General features: G+C 42.3%; 1 protein-coding gene across 1 annotated transcript in view; it reads right to left on the bottom strand.

The window, feature by feature from the left end:
* Positions 1-19,298, bottom strand: part of stox1 (storkhead box 1) — a 24,170-nt gene extending 4,872 nt beyond the window's left edge. The window contains 3 exon segments of the mRNA XM_025060651.1: positions 1-980; positions 1,527-1,679; positions 18,368-19,298. Of these exon segments, the coding sequence (XP_024916419.1) occupies positions 1-980; positions 1,527-1,679; positions 18,368-18,734 (1,500 nt within the window). The 5' untranslated portion in view covers positions 18,735-19,298.
* Positions 19,299-19,514: the final 216 nt, after the last annotated feature.

Raw genomic sequence — 19,514 nt, 5'->3', positions numbered from 1 at the left:
CCTTTGCTTCTCCCTAGAAGAGTGGCCTCTCCGCTTGTTGCGAGAAGACTTCATTGCAGATCTTTTTCCTGCCTTAGAGGAGTGATGATGCCTGGGTTTGGAGTACGCCAGGATCTCAGTGGACATTCCCTTATCCACGCCCTTATCGTCTTTGTCCAGACCCCTGTCAAACACTCTGTCCATACCTCTCTCTCTTCTCTCTTCAAGCTTCTTCATTAGAACCGTGTGGCGTGTCAAATTGTCCACAGTCAGTTCAGGGTTGATGCGTTTGATGATAGCGTGCTCCAGGTCGCGGGGTAGGTTGTTCAGGTCCTCCTCATCCCTAACTGGCCATTCCTCAGGAGGAAACTGTCCTGAGAAGGACGCATACTCTTTTTTGGGCTTCTCTTTTTTGCCTCCGTTCCTCCTGAACAAACTGAGACCAAACTTCCTCCCTGGTTTGTTGTCCTTTTCTTTGCGTCCAGTGATGTTAGTTGAAGCCGTGTTCTTGCTGACCTCGCTCGCCTGACAGTCCACGGCCGTCGAGGTGGACTGATGCTGCACGGTGGGCTTGGAGTCTAACGGCCGAGGCCACTTTAGGCTTTTACCTGTGCATTCACTTATGGAGACAGAGACAGAATGTTGGTCTGGGACGGTGGAGGGGGAGGCGGTGGCGGTGGCTGTGACAGTGGCGGAGGTGAGGGTGGCCGGTCTTTGAAGAGAGCTGAAGCAGCTGCAGGACTTACAGTGAGCTTCAGGGAGTGAATGACTGCTCTCAACACAGGTGTCGTTACTCAGCAGGTAAGTGATGGGAGGAGGAGAAGGCGGGTCATCTGCTGAGCCGGTGCTCCACCAGTTCTTCTCTCGAACCACGTTGTTGGTGATGAAATATGTTTGAGGGGTGACGATGAAGTAACCCTCCCCGGTGTGGTAAATCTTGCGCTCCTTGATGAGGTTTCCCAGAGCATTGTAGAGGATGTCCTGAGTGGGGATGGTTATCCCTGAGACACAGGAAGAGAGGTCTGTGTTAAGGACCATTGAAAACAAAATATACTCTAACAGTCACAACAAAAAAATATACTCTATAACAGTCACAACAAATCCAGGAGTCCACAGCCTGTGGCTCCTGAGCCCCAAGTCCACCTCCATGATTAATACAACAATACATTTTTTTAACGAAAATCGAGTTTGCTTGGCACACTAGTTTGTAGCTTAACATGAAAAACAACGTAATGTCACTGTCCTCTGTACCTAAGTCCAGATGTGCACCTTGTGCTTGATACATGTGATCTAATGGTCAACCTTGTTGTTGAAGTTGCAGACTGTTTTATTCCAAAGGTAATAAACCCAGCACATACCTCCAAAGTCAATATTATGTGTTTTCTAGTACAAATGGTCATGTGCAGAACTAAAATCTGTCTGACAGAGAAAAAATATCACCTACTGTAAGCAGTTTTGGACTAAACCAGACTCCAGTCTCATTTTTTATTTTTAAAGTTTCACTGCAACAGGGTATTGTTTTATGATTTTTATTGCCATTTTGTTACCTGGGTGGGCTTTACTCATGTAATTGATGAGTGCTTCCTGGTTGACGGTTATTTGGGAGGCGTTCATATCCGAGATGACGGAGCACAGCACTTCAGACAAGGGGATGAACTGGGACTGTGGGACGGGGGACATCTGCACCGGAGACAGGTCACCTGAAAAATAACAAACAAACAAAAACAGCAGCAGATTATGTGAGTGAAACAGGTGAGGCCTGAGGAGCAGATGGAAACACACACCTGGGTCGGGGGGGGTCTCCCCATAACATTCCAAAAAAAACATCTCAAAGTACTCAAGCTGACATTCTTCTGCTTCCCACCTTCTAAATCATGGCCAATGTGGTCACCTTATGTGAATATGACCTCTGTCTGACTGCTTATGAAATTCCATCAGTGCTGGGACAGACCACACAATTCCATGAACCCTAACAGAAATGACCGCAGGCTGCCTGCTGGGCAGATCAGGTATCCTGCCCCCATATCAAACTGCCCCGTGTGTCTAGGAGGCACGTTATCCAAACATGTTACTAAACTGGGCAGTAAGACTGAGAGCATTTCTTTTCTCAAATATAATAAAGAAGAGTGTGAAACATATCTGTGTGTTCGCTGAGAGAGACCAACTGTAAGCCAGGGGTCCAGAGAGCTTCCAAAATCATACAAACTAAAACAAACATTTAAAGCAGAACAGACGTTGAGAAACATTTTAGTATCAAAAACAATTACAACACTTTCACACATGGAAAAATAAAACTGTAATTGAAACAACATGAGGATCTTACAGGAAAGGGGTTTTTGTGAAAAGCCTATAGCGGAGAAACTGGGATCAGTTTAATAGGCGCGGTGCCATAAAGACCCTTCCACACCCTGTTATAATGACAAAACATACAGACTTTAACACAGATGTTTCTCGGTAATGAAATCTCCTTAAAAAAAAAGCCATAGGGGTTATATGGTCATTTAAGGTCAGGGGGAAAGAAGAGGTGATAAAGGGTAAAAAAAACAGTATCAGTTTGTGCCATTATTTACTAATATTAATTATAATTTCTGACTTGGAGCCATTTAGCTATTGTTGAGCTACAGAATATGAATGTTGATGAAAGTTTTGCCATCACACATGAAACCTGTGAGATTAATAAATGTACACAGTAAAGTAAACTTCCCCCCAAATCCCCCAAAACACACAACATAAAAGTTGTCTTTTAAAAGCCACCAGTGCCTTCATTCTTTCCATAAACATGAAAATCATATTTACAGTTGGTTTTACTTATGAAAAAAAGTGGATTCATGTGGAAGAACTAAAAACCGCAGCAGATAAATAATTAGCATCTGGATCTGGTTAACACCAACTCATTTAAAAAATAGACAGAGAAGACAGGGGCATGGACATAACCTTACCCACAGGACTGGAACATTGGTTTTCAGTTAATCATCTCCTGTTGTCATGGACATCACAGGTGAAAACAGTGGCCAGTTTCAACAGTGGTGATTTATCATAACTCTTCACCTTCTCTTTTAAACTATTAGAATTTCAAATTCAACAACAAAAAAAGAAAAATCAGCATTAAACATTTGTTTGATTACTTCAGTGTTACAGCCAGCGGTTGCTTCACTGTTTTGTTGTGTTCTGTTCACACACACATTGTTCCCCTGTGAATTCTAATTTCAGCACTTTGAATCTGAGTGTGTGAATTCTCTCCCATCATCTCCAGAGCTTTTTGGTGAAAAACGCGCCTGAGCCCACACTCGATGGAAGCCAAATATTTATAAGCCTCACACTCGAACCACTTATGCCAGAGACAGGGAAAATAAACAACTAATCAAATATCAGAGGTGGGGAAGCACGAGAGAACCCACACACTGATAGGTCCAGGCAGGGCTACTGTTTGTTTTGCTTAACAAGAAATGTGTACACTGGTAGTGTTGGCCAGACTTGACAAAGAAGCTGAAGGAGAGCCTGGATTTAATAACACCTCTAAAAGAAGCAGTCTGAATCAGAAGTTACTTCATTTTTTTAATTTATTTTTTGATCCCTTGAGGGAACTTTTTTTCTGGTCTTGAAAATATAGCTTTTAAAACAGAGCGATGCACATTCAGTAGTAGCTGGTACATGGGAAAATGGCTCAAATCAATGCAGATTCTGTTAAATTAAAAATAATTCAGTAGTCATATTATCAAAAACAATTTAAACTGCCTTATATCCAAATAAATAGGGTAAATACGTACGTCTAGATGTTTTTTTAAATAGACATAAAGTACGACTGAGGAAATTTCAGGAGAATTTACAGGAGACTGAGATCTGTTGAGCAGCAGGTCTGGAAAAAACTATTATCGGTAAAGTGGGCTCACTGGAGGCCCATCAGTCTCACAGACAGGAGTCTTTCTTGGTAATACTGATCCTGTGATTCACAGAGGGATAGTTAAAAAATCCATCTGCTTTCCCCAACTCAAAATAAAAGAGTCAATCTGTCCAAGGCTCAGTGTGAAAATGTTTAATAGCAGCCTGGCTGTGCTGTGAAGTAGTGCTACTGCCTTCGCTGCTCATTGTTGTCCACTTCCTATGGGAACAAAAGACTGTTCACATAGCAACAACTGACAATCAGTGTCAACAGTCAAAAGGTCAGCAAGGATATGAAATGGTCAGGAAGGGGCTGCAAATAAAATCTGATAATGTCTCACTGAGAATAAATAAATCAAAGAGCCAGTCTCCTAAAAACAAGCTTAAGACTCTGAGCACAAAGGTATTTTCTTTTCATCCTCTCCTTGGACACGTCCTGGTCTAAAGCAGGACATGGCCACATCCTGTTGGATAGGATTAGCTTAGCTTAGCTAACAGGATTAGCTTATTTTAGCTAAGCTTCAGAAGAGAAAAACAATACAATATATATAGAGACACAAAACAACTGAAATTGAAAAAATTGAAGTCCCTGATTCGTCGAGTGTTGCAACCCACACAGACTGCCACCGGAGGCGCCATTAAGTATGTGGTTCCACTAGGGCTCAAACCCAGAACCTCCTGCGTGTAAGGTAGGTCAACTAGCCCTCAATTTGTGGCAATTTCACCTGTGTTTACAGCACCCTCTGCTGGTCTGCGAGGAGGGGGTTTTGTGTTTGTTAACAGACAGTAAACAATGTTGCATAATTTATCCTTTAAAAAATCATGACAGGCATAGATGTGAGCAGAACATGGAAACAAAGACATCTGTGGGAAAATGCTGCTGTAACTGAAGGATGGGCCAGGCGCTGGATTAGTGTTTACTCAGTTTAACATTAGCAGGCGTGACCACTGAGAAGGTTCACTACTTAAACCGTCTACTCTCAGGGGGGAACGGGCCTCTGTGCTGCTGTAACATAAGACCAGGCCACCGACATTACAGCCTTTGTCGTACACAGCATGAATACCCGGATCAGTGCCATGGCAAACAAACCCTGTGCCACAAGGAAAAGGGAGGGAAACAGACAAACAGGCTGGATAACCCAACCAGAGAGGAGGACGGTGTCACAGCGAGACAGGAGGACAAACAGTCCAAATGGACACATTAAAGGGAGACAGCAGCAAATCTCTATAGCAGATAGTGTACGTCTAAAAAAGGAGCCTGACGAGCTAACACCAAGGTTGGATATGGTAAGGGTTTAAAGAGTCTAAGAATTTTGACAAAATGCCTTGTGATGTCACAGTGATGTCATCAAACCCGTGGAGGTCAGACACTACAGTAGTTATTCATTCAATCAGCTTCCACTGCTCGGTCCAACACATCCTGGACAGACATATACTGACTAACTATCATACCATAGTCAATGACAGTGAACAGTGAACCAACCAGCAGGTTCACAGACTGTGGCAGGAAGCTGGAGCCAATCCCTGCACACATGTTCATGTTTTTAGCCAATCACGTTTGCCTACACGTGTAAATGTGTTTCAAAATAATCCGCTGAGACCGATGTTATTTTCCCTGACATACTTCATTATCTTCAAGACATAAATCACATAGATATTACAGCTTGTGGAAAATGATTATTGGCCACACATGAAAAGGACAATCAAACTGTTGACTTTGAGTGGTTGCTTGAATGACCTGCCTGCGGTCCAGCTCAGTCTCCTACTTACATTTTGACAGGTAATATATGTTTCTTTAAAATAGTAATATTCAGGATTTGAACCTCCCTAATAACTGGTACTATAAGAAGCACGTATTTCATGTACAACATATTGCTTGTATTACATGCCATACAGTACATGAGATCATTCCAAACCTAATTTAAGAGATAAAATCCAAGCGTCTCTGCCTCACAGGGCTCCGTATGTGAACTGTATTTTCCCCTGTCAGAACAAACTACCGATAATATCCGGAGGATAAAGACAGAAAAAGGCTGGAACGGAGCGCTGGGCTTGTGGAGATGATTGACAGAGAATCTATCATCTATCCCCTCTGAGACCTTCGTGTCTCCTGACACTGATCAATGCCACATGTATTCACATGGTGTGTCGTTAGCTGGCCTCAGGCCTGCGTGAGCCCCGACTGCATTACCGCTTTCTACTGACACACACCACACTGTTACAGTAAATTACTGTTTTCTCAAAATTGTCATTGGATAATGGGGAGAAGGAAAACCTTCCTAGACGCGAGTGTAGCCAAGTGACTGTCAAAATATTACAAGCTGAGGGAGACCTGGAGCGCCACCAACAGCATGAAGAACATTTGGCACAAACTGGCCTATGGTCCAGACCTGGTGTTAACCTCTGGACTGAGAGATCCAATCAAATCAACATGATGCTTTAATGGGCCTGATTGTACAACGCTGTCGGCCATGTTGGTGTAAAGCATGTGACATCACAAGGTCAGTAATAAAGATGGAAGTTACTTAATTATTAGTTAACCATACTGAAAAACGTAGTGATATTCATTAACCATACTGAAAAACGTAGTGATATGAATATCACTACGGGCTACGGTAGAGTGACATACAATATGTCTAAAACATGTCTGTGGTCCTAATCAATAATCGTTATACTGTGAACTAGCTAACATTCAGGGAAACACCGCCCCCTGTGGTGAAGGCTAATTCAGGAACAAATAATAACTTGAAAATTACAAAGCAACTCAGTTCCAACCAGTTCCTTAAAGGATCCTTATACAGCAGCCATAGCATAAGGACGAACCTTCTTCTGATTTGGACATTGTCTTAATTGTTTAAGGTCAAAGGTTACTGTCTAGAAAAAAAAGGCCAATTAAGAATTATGACCAAATGATATTTGGGAACTGAAAATAAGATAAAAGATGGCGCTGTGGAAGAGTAATAGTTAGTTAACTTAAATCAGTACTTGACAACATGCTGCGGAGCACTTGTATGGATATTTTGAGCATGTAGAATAGGCACAGACCTTAATGGACACAGTAGTGCCATGAAGGTCAGCTCTGTAACTTAATGGTTGGTCTGACCAGCATTAGGGACAACCGAGCCTTTATTAGAATTCCTTCTTTACTAACGGGACTCTTTGACCACCAACAACACTACCCTGTGTTTAAATGTGTTTTCAGCATTATCCTGTATCAAAGTCCATATCTCGTACAGCTATTGGTCTCCACTTGGTAAACAGCCTAAATGCACCTTTCTCTAATTAAACACACACTGCATTGCATTCAATTTGAACTTGAGACCTGCCCAAACTGCAAATTCACATCCTGTCTCCGGTCTGCTGAGTCCTTTAGAAGGACACGCCTGAGTGCATTTGCAGACTTTAGGACACAGGTCTGGGATCAGTCTCAGGTAAAACAATGTCAAAGACTCCACCAATCAGATTCAGTGTAACAGAAAAAGATACTGGATGAATTTATGTCCATCCCGTGACATGTCGCTTTCTTTTAGACTGAGTTGTTTGGTCCAGGAGGCCTAGGTGGCCCCGCCCTCCACCTCCAATGTGTGTGCGTGCTTTTAAAGCCTTTTACGAGTTTGTGTCTTTTACTCCCACAGAACACACAGATGTGGGTGTTGCGGTTAAATGGCCCAATAAACCGAGTGAAAAGCTCCCTTCAGAGAGCAATCACAGGCCTAATGTCCTGACAACCAGCGCTGCCTCAGTCTGCAACAACACTGCCATTTTTCTCTCCTTCCTACCCGGAAAAAACAATATCACCAGAAAACCTAGTTAGCATCTATTTTTAGTGCTATAAGTTGTGCTGCACATAATGTCATTTAAAGTGTACGTGACTTTGCTCTATTCAAACACCTGATGTCATGATCCAACCAACTTCTTTTTTTTTTATCAGTTTCACCTTTTATGTAGCTGTCCTGTCAGAGTGTATCCTGTGAGGATCAACAAAAAAAAATTTTATTGATCAGATCGTTACAAAAAAGGAGCTAGGAAATAGGACAGACACAGACACTCAACATTTTACGACGTTATTGATCGATTCAAAACAATAAACCTTCGTGTCCGGACCTGCACCATAGTAAATATTGAATCTGCTGGTTTGGTATCAGTGAGCGCTGGTGTTTCATTAATAAGTTATCAATTACCGCTGGTTTATTTTGAAATAATTTTATATGATATTTGCATTTTCTTTTCAGCATGAAACCTGACTTCTGATTGTGACCAATTGAATCAAAAAAACACTGCTCATTATTGAAAAGACTGAAGGAATGACAGATCAAATCCACGTCGACTGAAAAAGGACTCACGGGTTGAACTTTAAGTGGTGAAGAGAAACACAGACGGGCTTTGTGTTGACTAGTATCACCATGGAAACCTCTTTATGTGGCAAGTTGTACAAAGCCAAAGACAAAGAAGAAAGAGCAGCAGATGTGGAGGCAGTACGGATTTCATACATCCAGCTATCGCTGCCAGGAGCCAAACCGACTCTTTTGACATTTACGATAAGTTGACAAAAAAATAAAATAAAAAATTCCTCTGACTAAGTCTCCCAAATTGACATTTACAAAGCTTAAAGCATCTTAAACCATCAACTCACATAGTTGGTCTCAACAGATGTTGGCTACAAATCTCCCCCAGCTGTAATGCAGTTGAATAATGCTTTTACCATCTGATTCCAACTAAGGACTATAGGCCTTGTAATCCATCACAGGATGTTTTCCTGAATCAGAAAGATGACCCGGTGTTGAACTAGTGCGAAGAATATCCTGTTATCATGTTCTCGTGAAACGGGAATTACACCTGAAGCAGGTGTTTAACAGAAGCCTGGCAACAATGTGAAAGTACACAAGGCTGGATTTTATAGCACAGCCTAAAGTGCACGGTGTAACATGATAGCGGTTCACGGTGCTGCCAGGAGACAGGATTTAAAGAACAGCTCCCTCCTACACTTTACTTTCCCATCTTTTTCTACTCCGTACTTCCTCAGACCTGCAGGACCACACCCCAACATATCTGGTTCTCGTCTTCTTTCATGGACGTGAGCATTAGTCCGCAGTCTGGAAGTGACTTTTCTGCCAGACGCCTGGTGCGTCCAACCATTCAAATGTTGGAACTGTTGGAGAGACTTTTCTTTGTTCTCCGACAGCCACACATTCTCATTTGTAGCATTGCTCCTACAATCACTGCAAAACATTGAAACTATTATTTAAATTCTCCCACTCCTCGAGCAACTTCCAAAATCCCATTCCATCACAGACAATGTGTGATAAAACCAAGAAACCATTATTTTTAACAACGGATATTCTAGAGATTATGGTTGCATAGACAAAAAACCCCAATAACGACAAGAAAATGTTTTAAATTATTTTCCAAAAGCTAAGCTGTCATGGAAATAATTCTTCCGCACAAACAACTTTTCAAAACAGCGATAAATTTCCAGAGTTATTCTGGCTTAATAGCTGCCACATAAAATATTTTTTGTATTTTTATTCGTTTTAAATTAGAAACAAATGCCTCTATGACTAGAAGATTTTTTAAGCCTTTTTAGAAAAACATATTTGGTTCAAATGATCAATAGTAAAATAATACATTTTGAAAACCAACAAATCGTCATAAAGGCAAAAAGAGCGAAAATACGCACATGACCTCAGAGCATGACAGCCAATTAGCAATGCTTCGCATGCTCGCAGTAAATGTGATATAAAAAGACAGTCATAGATCAACACAAAAAACCCCATTGAGCCTTTGGGCCTGAGCTCAGCATAGACCGACTCAAAGACAATGGAAACTTTTTTTGTGGCCAGATTAGTGCATGATACAATAGCATTGATGAAGAGGCAAAAAAAAAACATTACAATTTTGAGAAACACATTCATCGGTTTGGGCAAATTCTTTCTCCAGAAATACCATGTGTTTTAAGGCCAAGCCTTATGTTACACACATTAAAAACAACTCGCCTTAATAGACATTTAGTGCATGTGACTAATTGCCTTTGTCCAGTTCTGACTCCAATTAAAATGTGTGGTCCATCCTGAAGATGAGAATCAGACACCAGCTTGAGGCTGTTATACAAAAAAGAAGGTTTTATTTGTCCGATAAATGAAGCTTCAAGTGCATTAATACCCAACAGACCTGAGGGTTTATTGAATTTTTTGAGACAGGTTACTGCCTTGTCCATAAATATTTAATCACACAAAACAGTGTCTACGTTTACTCAACAACACTCGGTTTTTCTAATGATTTCTCATTGTTTAGATTTCTGGTATCTGATTTAACTTTTACAGAAAACTTGCCCATTTGTGTTCAGTTTGTGGCTAACCTCAGGTGTTCCCCAACGTTTACTTTTAGGCTCTTTTTTGTTCTTTGTTTATATAGTTAGCTGCTCAGTTTCCCGCTTTTACTGATGATCAAACTGAAGCGTCCTTTGATGGTTCACTCTCTGAGTTCACGCCAGATATGTGTGTATGGTTCTTGCATCTCAACGAGGCCCCATCCCACACACACACACACACACACACACACCCAACCGCCCACACAACCACACACAATCCTCCGGCTTTTCAGCTGATTCACACTCCTTAATCAAAAGTGATGACAGTCACTGGTTGCAGGTGAAACCCATTTCCTCCTTTTAATTGAGCTTGAGTTGCAACAGATTTCTGTTTTTGTTCCAACATCTGAACAAAGCTTCCATCCAGCGCCTGTAAACCATACATCACTTTTAAATGTTCGTCATCGGCTCAGCCATTTACCGCGAAGGCCTCTTATAGCTGTTGCAACACCACAACACAGCAGTTTTGATAAATCAAAGGTGACATTAGCATAGCGTTGCTTTTCTCAGTGATGCGTGAAACAAACAAAGGAAACGTATCAAGAAACCAAAGATTCTACACAAAGGTGAACATGTGATAAAGGCCATGGAATCGTAGGAAGAAAAAAAACGATGGATGTTGAAAAACAAAACAAGGTAAAAAAGATCTGACTCATTCACAACAACACTTATTACAAATTTGTGATCGATTCTAATACTGATGACTCTTTGACTGACTTAAGTCCAACAACACTGAGGCAAAATTATGAATCTTTTGAGACTTAAGTCCAACAACACTGAGGCAAAGTTATGAATCTAACTTTTTCATATATTTTTTATCTCGATTAATCATGACTAATTGTGATTAATCTAGCGCTACCTTGTGATGAATCAGATTTTAAACCAATTTTAACTGACAGCCAATGTTATGTAGCCCAGCATGGCAGTAAACCCCACGTGGGACACCAGAGTGGACACTGACAGACTGTACAGGGAGGAAATCATTATTGTTGGCACCACTCAAGTCTACAGAACCGACTCAGCCATATATTTGGGTAAATACAGGCCGCCTTGCCTGAATCGCGCTGGGGTGAGCTTCCTGCTCGACTGGAAAAGGATGTGGCAAACAAATGATGTGCTGAGAGGAATGCAAGCCCACGTACGCAGTCCCTCACATGTGCAAGCAGTATGTGGAGGTCAAGGTTTCCTCCTATCAGATCCATATAATAAACCTGTTTTTACAAGCACAGGTTACAGATAAAAACAGAGACATGCTCTCAGAAGGGATTTGCAGCACAAGCCTATTTGACAGGCCGTATAAGACTCCGACAAATCTACGCATAAATCAGGAACCTCCTGTATATTCTATATCACATTCAGTCAAAATATTTATATGTGGTCCAATATATCTTAATTCAACCAGGATTAAATGATATGTTAAATCAACCCTTCCGTCTGACATAAAGATCTCCACACTAATGGGATTCGGTGTCAGGTTTCTTTGAATAAAATTCCAACCGCTGTCATAACGCAGGCTCTCCGTCATTTCTGTCCTGAAAAAACAGCAGTATATTTCGCCCCGTAAAGTCTTCATGTCATGCTGTTAGTGTCTAGGGACCCGGAGAGCGATTACTTTTAACAAGTATTGTCTAAAACGTGGCTGGAGATCGGAGCGGAGCAGATCCTGCACAGATGTGCCTCCATGTATTCCCCTCCATCAATCTGTCTTCAAGCAAGCCAGTGGAATACAGACGTGGATAAATCACGGGGGGCTGGGAGGAGGGTTAGGCAACGTCTCAGTGAAAAGCAGAACTACTGCACCCAAGGCATTCATTCCCACAGAGACCAAACCTGCAAACCTGTGGAAAAGTCCAACAAACACAGGAGCGGGGTTTAAAACAGTCTTTAAATCTGTCTATTTTTGTTATGGAGCACGACATAAATACCAGATCAGAATCACACAACGGAGCACGGCTGAGCTCAGTCATCTTTGATGATGAGATATGACGCACGTTAAGAAAAGGAGGATCTGTACATCTGGTTTTATCTATCCTTCAGATAGATACAACAGTTCCTTTAAACTAAAAACTGACGTATGAGTCACTTTATAGAGTTCTTACTAAGTCACTCCATGTCAGTTCATGTCTTACTCCTCTGACTGAGCCCGTGTAGATTCATGCTGCTGATGCTGCTGATGCTTGTCGAGGTAAATGGATGGAGATAAAAACAAATTTGACTAAATGTGATGGCCTAAAACAAAAAGGACAGAAGATGACTTTCATCCAATCAGAACGTGGCTTTACATATACAAAACGTACCTCAAATATAAAGCCTAATCTACTAAGTACCAAGTACTTAAGTACTAATCTACTTAAAATAATATTTTGTTTAAATTAAAAATTATAAATGAGTATTTATAAACTGTACACAGAAGTCAAGACAAAAAGAGAAAAAAAAGAAAAAAAACAGATGGCGCTATCAAACTATTTTTTGTGCATTTGAGATTATGCAATGGTGGGAAAGAAAAATCAAAAATTCAAAAAACATGACCAGTAGATGTTGCTACATCCTGTTCCTGCGCAGAAAAAATAATAAATAATAAATAAAATAAATCAAAGAGTCAACAGGAAGCTGAAATGAAGAAACCACAGTGAACAAAAAGCAAGATGAAAATGTTAACAATAAATTACACTTATTAAATTATTATTACTTATTATTGTTACATTATCCTCTTGACAGTAAGGCTGCAACAATCTGTCGAGTTCACACTGATTAATCGATGACAGTTAATCCAGTTAATCCAAACTAAATTGGTCCAGGCTGATTTAGAAAATAAAAACCAGTCCTGTAGTCTCAGCGTCCAGGACGTGAGTACTTTCTGGAGTCTTTGCTTCTCTGTGACACTAAACTAAATAACTTTGGTTTGTGGACAAAACAAAACATTTGAGACTGTCGTCATCGTGAGCTTTGAGAAGCAGCGATGCACATTTTCCACCACTGTTTCTACATTTCTGTGACCAAACGTTGGATTAGAAAAAAAACAAAAACAAATCTTTGGTTACCGTCGCATTTGACATTTCAACACAGATGCCTGATCCTGACGTGACATCACCACGAACGTCCGTGTGAAGACAGAGATGAGGAATGTGCGAGCGTGGGATTCCCTAATGAAAACACGGACAGAGGCTAAACCTGCCGCGGAGGAACACCTGGACACTTGGTGTGTGCTGCTCTTGTTGCCTTCTGGAGAAACCCTGTGAAGCTAAATGACCTTAGGGTGGCTTGTTAGCAGAAAGGTTGTAACCTTTGACCTGTTTTGCTTAGTTAGGACAGGGTGGGCCATTTAAACTTGGTAAAAACCGGCGAGGGGGTGTCATGGTTAATAAGCCAACATCTGGAAGAGTTATGGCCATTAGCGCAGCGCTTTGAGACTCTGACAAAATACCCACCGTGAAAGGTGACACTTCTTGTGTGAAATACACTTTCAAGTTAAGAGCCAGGAGGAGAAACGAGGCTGGCCGAGGAAATGATCTCGAGAGTAAATGAAGCATTTCAGGAATGTTTCACCACCTCATGGTATGGTGGAATAAATACAACATACCATTGAAAAAGGAAACTTGGCCCAAAGAGTGGAGCGGGGGCCATACACTGACTCTCCACAAACACACAGAGGGAGACCTTCACGATAGCCGAGTGTTTTCCCGTGGAGAAAGTAAGGAGCCCGTGCAGAGAACTGGTTCACGTCCACGTACGAGGAGGGCGGTTTAGAGAGGAGGGCGATATTCATGAGGACAGAGGACAGAGGACAGAGGACACCTCATTACACCACAGCCTGACGCTCCGTATAAATGTTTCAAGTCCTGGATCCACGCTGGTTGTGGTGCAGGGGACAATAGAGGCCAACTAAATAATGCAAAACCAGCTTACAGTCATTATACGTTCTCTGGTTTCAAAAGAAGAACCTCCCAGGTCTGCAGGGAGAGTTCACGCTTTTTTGAAGATACACTATTGAAATCGACAGCAACGCTTTGGTTTTAAACCTATTAAACACAGTTTTGACATTTTGAAAGTCGGACGGCAAGAGTCTCCACATTTAGCTTGAGTTTATGCAATGATCGCATATGATAGACATCAACATCGATCAAAACAGCAAATGGTTCTTTAAAAAAATAATAATTTGAACAAATTTTGTTCTGAACATTGTTTTCTGGAATAGTGGCAGCCCTTTTTAAATTTTAGTTTTGAATGACTAACGTGAAATACAGCGGACCAAACATAATTTGGCAAACCAGTGTAAACCAGTTGATTTGACGTGACAGGTTATTTACACCAACATGGCCGTCAATTCAATGGTTCTTCTACTGTTTCATTGAAACTCCACATGCTGTTTATTGGAGGCAGTTCTTCACCCCATCATCAGTCAGTCGTCGGGTTACGGCTTATATGTAAACATGTCGGAAATATTGGCAAAAACAACACGGACTGAACTGACACGCATCATTAACTGACTGACTCTGCTGCGATAATATTCTGTAAACAACCGCCGGCAGCCACAGAGCGGAGAGGCAGGGCAGTTCAGAAGAAGAAGAAGAAGAAGACGACGACGGGGAAACACACTGGAGGACATTATTGAGTCAGAGACTCGGGTTCAAACCCAGTACCAATGTGAGTGAGTTGGCTCCATTCCCACAGCCATGACAACAAACTCTGCTCCTTCTTACTCTTCACCCTGTCATCTTAACCTCACTCTGATCCCCTTCCTCCATTAACCCCCCCTCCCTCCCACGCACCTCCTCCTGTGTGTCTCCCCTCTAAGAAGAGGCCCAGAGACGTCTGACTGCCTCGAAGAAAAACACTTCCCTCACACAGATAACCAGACGGGGGCTTCAAGAATCACTGCTAATTCATTAACATGTCTGTCCAGGACGTTTGATTTTTTTTTTTCTTCTCCATGTCGCTAATCAAATAACACTAATTGACTTCAACGTCATGTCCTGACTTCTCCCCTCCGACTTCTCCTTAATTGGCCCTTGGAAAACTCAGCAAAGTCGTATCTCAGCCTCACTTTCACCTGGGAAAGGACACGAGCCTGTTTGAAATTCACCGTAACACATAACTCATAACTTGTGCGGAGCTGACGTATTTATATCAGGACAATGTCAAGGCCCTGAAGTCCGTGCCTGAAATAAGTCACAGCGTCTGACTTCCACAGTCCCTCAACGGCCATGAAATGGAGGGACATTAATCCTGGTTAACAGAAAAGCGGCTGCGGTCGGCAGGCTGTCGTGCTGTGATTCACTGCTAACAAACTCAGAGTGAGGAGGAGAGGGAGGCCGTAAACTGGCCTCTGACAGCCTGCCAATGTGGATTTCCATACAAATTGCTGCCATGTGGGGCAAAGCAATTGTTAGAGGAGAGGAGAGGAGACGGTGGCACGGCCTCACGTAAACGTGTTTGCTTTGAGTCTCAGGTGTGGAGTTCAATCGTTAAAGGTGAAGAATCCAGCAGTGGAGAGAAACAGTTTTGAATTGTAGAGCCTTTAAAACAAATAGGTCTGAAACGTTCTGCTGACGTGACTCTCAGCCTGTATTTACAATACAGACCTGCTTAAAATGGGCACTCCATGACCGGGTGGTTAAATGCTTGGGGCTTGTAATGGGAGGATTGCTGAATGAGATCCTAGACCCGGCAGCACCAAGAACTCATCTGCACCCCGGGCGGGTAAAAGAAATTACAGCCCACTGCTCCTGTGTGTGAAGCGTTAATCGCTGGAGTTTTTCACAAATGAGTTAAATGCAGAGAGTCATTTCCTTTAGAGGATTAATAGAGTACTAAAAAACCTAAAAAACTGTAATTTGCAGCCACAGGTTACTGTAGTTAACTCTCCAACATTTTTTGTACCATGGACCGTTACTGTGGACCAGTAACACCACGCCATCCTTGAAGGATCATTAATCAGCCGTTACTGTGGACCAGTAACACCCCACCATCCTTGAAGGATCATTAAATGACCTGTTGTTTTGAAACATTGTTAGATTATCATTAAATTAATGAAATAGTAAAGGGATATGACTGGATTCTTTTTAAATAAAGTGAATTAGTAAAAGTGAAGAACAGTTTTTTCACTGTGTCCTGGAACCAAATGACCTACGGACATCACCGGTCCTCAGACCAGGGGTTGAGGACCCCTGGTCTAGAACCTGAGAGATTGAACTCTGACCCACAGATCTGATTTCCTTTCATTTTAAAGATTCCATTGTCTGATTGTAAGAGAATGAGAAAATGAAACAGTAAGGGAGGATAAATAGAATAAATCAGTTCATGTTGAAAAAAAGAAAATACAGAAACAGTACAGCACAAACGCAATGACAAACAACAATTTGCGACACAACTTGCAGTCGTTTTGACAAATACGTGATCATTTTTAAACCCTCTGGTCGTGTTTTCTGTGAATGAAAGGTCAAATCTTGGAGAACACACTTTTGTTGACAAAAACTACCTGCCTACGTGTGGAGCGGGCCTCAGATTAAGGCCAGACTCTGTCTCACAGCAGGACGACATGTCAGCCCCTCCCTCCCCCGTCACTTCACACCCACCCGGGTCTTCCCCTGTGTGGTCTCTTACTCCCCTTCACATTCCTCCCTTTACTCGTCCGTGCACTGCTCACAGACTGACTGACTGACTGACTGACTGTGACTGGAGTCAGCAGTTTGACAGTGGCGAGGTCTGCTTCCAAACACAACAACACTCACAAGAAGACAGGGACTTCATGGGAAAGACTAATGATGAAAACTGACAAGGCATCTGGGATGAATGGTAGCTCAGTGCCAGTGTGTGTGTGTGTGTGTGTGTGTGTGTGTGTGTGTGTGTGTGTGTTGCTGCCGTGGCTGTTTCAAGAACAAAGGGAACGCGGCTACACTCCTGCAGGTCCAGATCAACGCTAACATTTGTATCTGTAACAGCTAACAGTTTGTTTTTGTCCTGGAGTAAAAAAAAACAAAACAACAGAAACGCTGTCATTAGGACTTCAGTCTGCACAGGCCTGTCATTTGGTCCTGGACGTCCTGTCTCTGTGGGACATTTACAGTCCATGACATCATAATGTATAGGAGGCGGCATGAGGGTTTCCATTCACTGTGTGCATGAGCAGCTTTACTCTGCTGTCAAAACATGGACGGGAAAAGAAGGAAGGCTGGAATTAGCAGGAACAGAAGGACAGAACTGGACTGGACAGAAGACGGATGGATAGATCTAGATAGATCTAGATAGATCTAGATAGATCTAGATAGATAGATCTTTAGTGATCCCTCAGGAGTTCCGTTCGGTAAGTTAATGCTCCAGCAGCATTACAGCACCAAAACAACAGCAAAAACGCACAAACAATAAAATACAAAACTGAACTGGACAGAACTTTCAACAACAATAACTGGAAATCCATCTATTCAGCTCCGATGGTTTTATGATGTTGTTTTTGTTGCTTTTTAGAGTCAAAGTCAAGTCAAACCACTGACCCTCCATCAGTCCATCAGGGGGCCACATATTGAGACACATAACCAGTCACTCCCACATTCATACCTGTGGTCACGTCGCTGAACAATCAGCCTCATCTGCATGTGTTTACACTGTGGGAGTACCTGGGATCAAACCTCTCTGCACAGCAACAACACCAACCACTGATCCAGTGCGTGGCCCCTGACGTTGTCAGTGATTTTGTTCAATCTTTCTCTGATTGTTGCAGCCATTTTTGCTACAGTAAGAATACAAACAATTAAGACAGGGGAAAAACTGAAACAGTGACAACTGATTCAACAAGAAAGTTGGAAAATCTGGACACATTTGTGACAACTTTTGTTAAATTAACTCAGCATATGGCTGAGTTGTTGTTGTTGTTGTTGACTTCACAGGGGGAGCAGTGGGAGACAGAGGGGGTGTCCCACCTTTCAGCTTCTTGTTGTTCAGATTTACAGCTTTCACACTTGTCTCCCAGTGTGGTGAACAACCGTGTGATTCCACTGTGGCCCTCAGAGGGAACCACATTATGGCTGCACTAATTGTTTTCTGTGCTCTCCTTCTTTCCTGTACCGTCACCTACTAGTTTTACTGATATTACATTTGATTTGTGATGATGACAAGTGTTCGGACCAGAAGTGTTGGTATACGTACCCACAGCTTTGATGATAAATCCCTTGGGTGACCTGAGAGCCCTCCGCATCCACGCTTCCCTCAGCACCTCCAGGTTGTTGGCGTTCCCCTGAATGAAAAGCACCAAGTTTTCCATCCATCCTTGAAAGTACACTTCCGCTATGGCCTTGACCAGCCTTTTATTCCAGAAGCTGCGTAAGTTTTGCGCTTTAAAGTCCGCAAAAATCTCCTGTCCGTTCGTGGGGTTGGCGTTCAGTTTGTCTCCGCCGGCGCGCAAACTCTCCTCGCCTGGGCCGAAGATCACCGCGAGGGAGGCGGCGGAGAGTTGGACGACCCTCTGCTGCTGCGGCTGCTGCTGCTGCGGCTGCTGCTGCTGGAGGTGAGACATTTTCAGACGCCTTTATCGGCTCCACTCAGCGGCTATCATTACATACGAGTCCCGGCTGTGGAAATACAAATACACGGCGGATGTCGCCACGCATTCCTCCACAGCGCGTGTGTGTGTGTTTGTCTGGATCCTTCAGTGAATGAACCGGAGCCGCACAGACTGACTGAGACTGCTGTGTCGGTGCGTCCACGGAAACCAGAGACGGTGCTAAGGAAGGGGAGGGTCCGTGTGGCCGCTGCTCTGACTCCCAGGTAAAGTAGACCCCCCCACGAGAAACGAGTTCTACAAATAAATGCGCTCATATCCTCCTGAAAATGTCCGACAGGGGGCGACGGCCATGTTTCATGCAATTTTATTTGTTATCATAAACTTTTATTGTGTTGTGGTGTCTTTTTTTTTGTTGTTTTTTTTTTACTTTTTTATGGCTTGTATTTCTTGGAAAACGCTCTGGTCAATAATGTTTTGGTAAATGTGTCTTTCAAATAAAGATGATGGAAAGATGGAAACATGTACTTTTCCGTTATTAATAACAACAATAATAATATTAATAATAATAACAATCATCATTTATTCATTACATTTGAAAACAATGTTGGTTTTAAAATCGTTCATGATCTAAAACAGTCAAAACCACAAATAAATACTTAACAACAGGAGCTGCTGCCAAACTGTTACACACAGTAATTTAGTACTGGTTTGTTTCTGATTATCAGTTGGAGAAAATGGATTTAAACTGAGTATCTAGTTTAATATCTAACCTATTAAGCCACCTAGTGGTCA

Source organism: Cynoglossus semilaevis, chromosome 12 (assembly GCF_000523025.1).
Source record: "Cynoglossus semilaevis isolate Cse_v1.0 chromosome 12, Cse_v1.0, whole genome shotgun sequence".
NCBI lineage: Eukaryota > Metazoa > Chordata > Actinopteri > Pleuronectiformes > Cynoglossidae > Cynoglossus > Cynoglossus semilaevis.
This window is presented reverse-complemented; position numbering and strand designations above follow the sequence as displayed.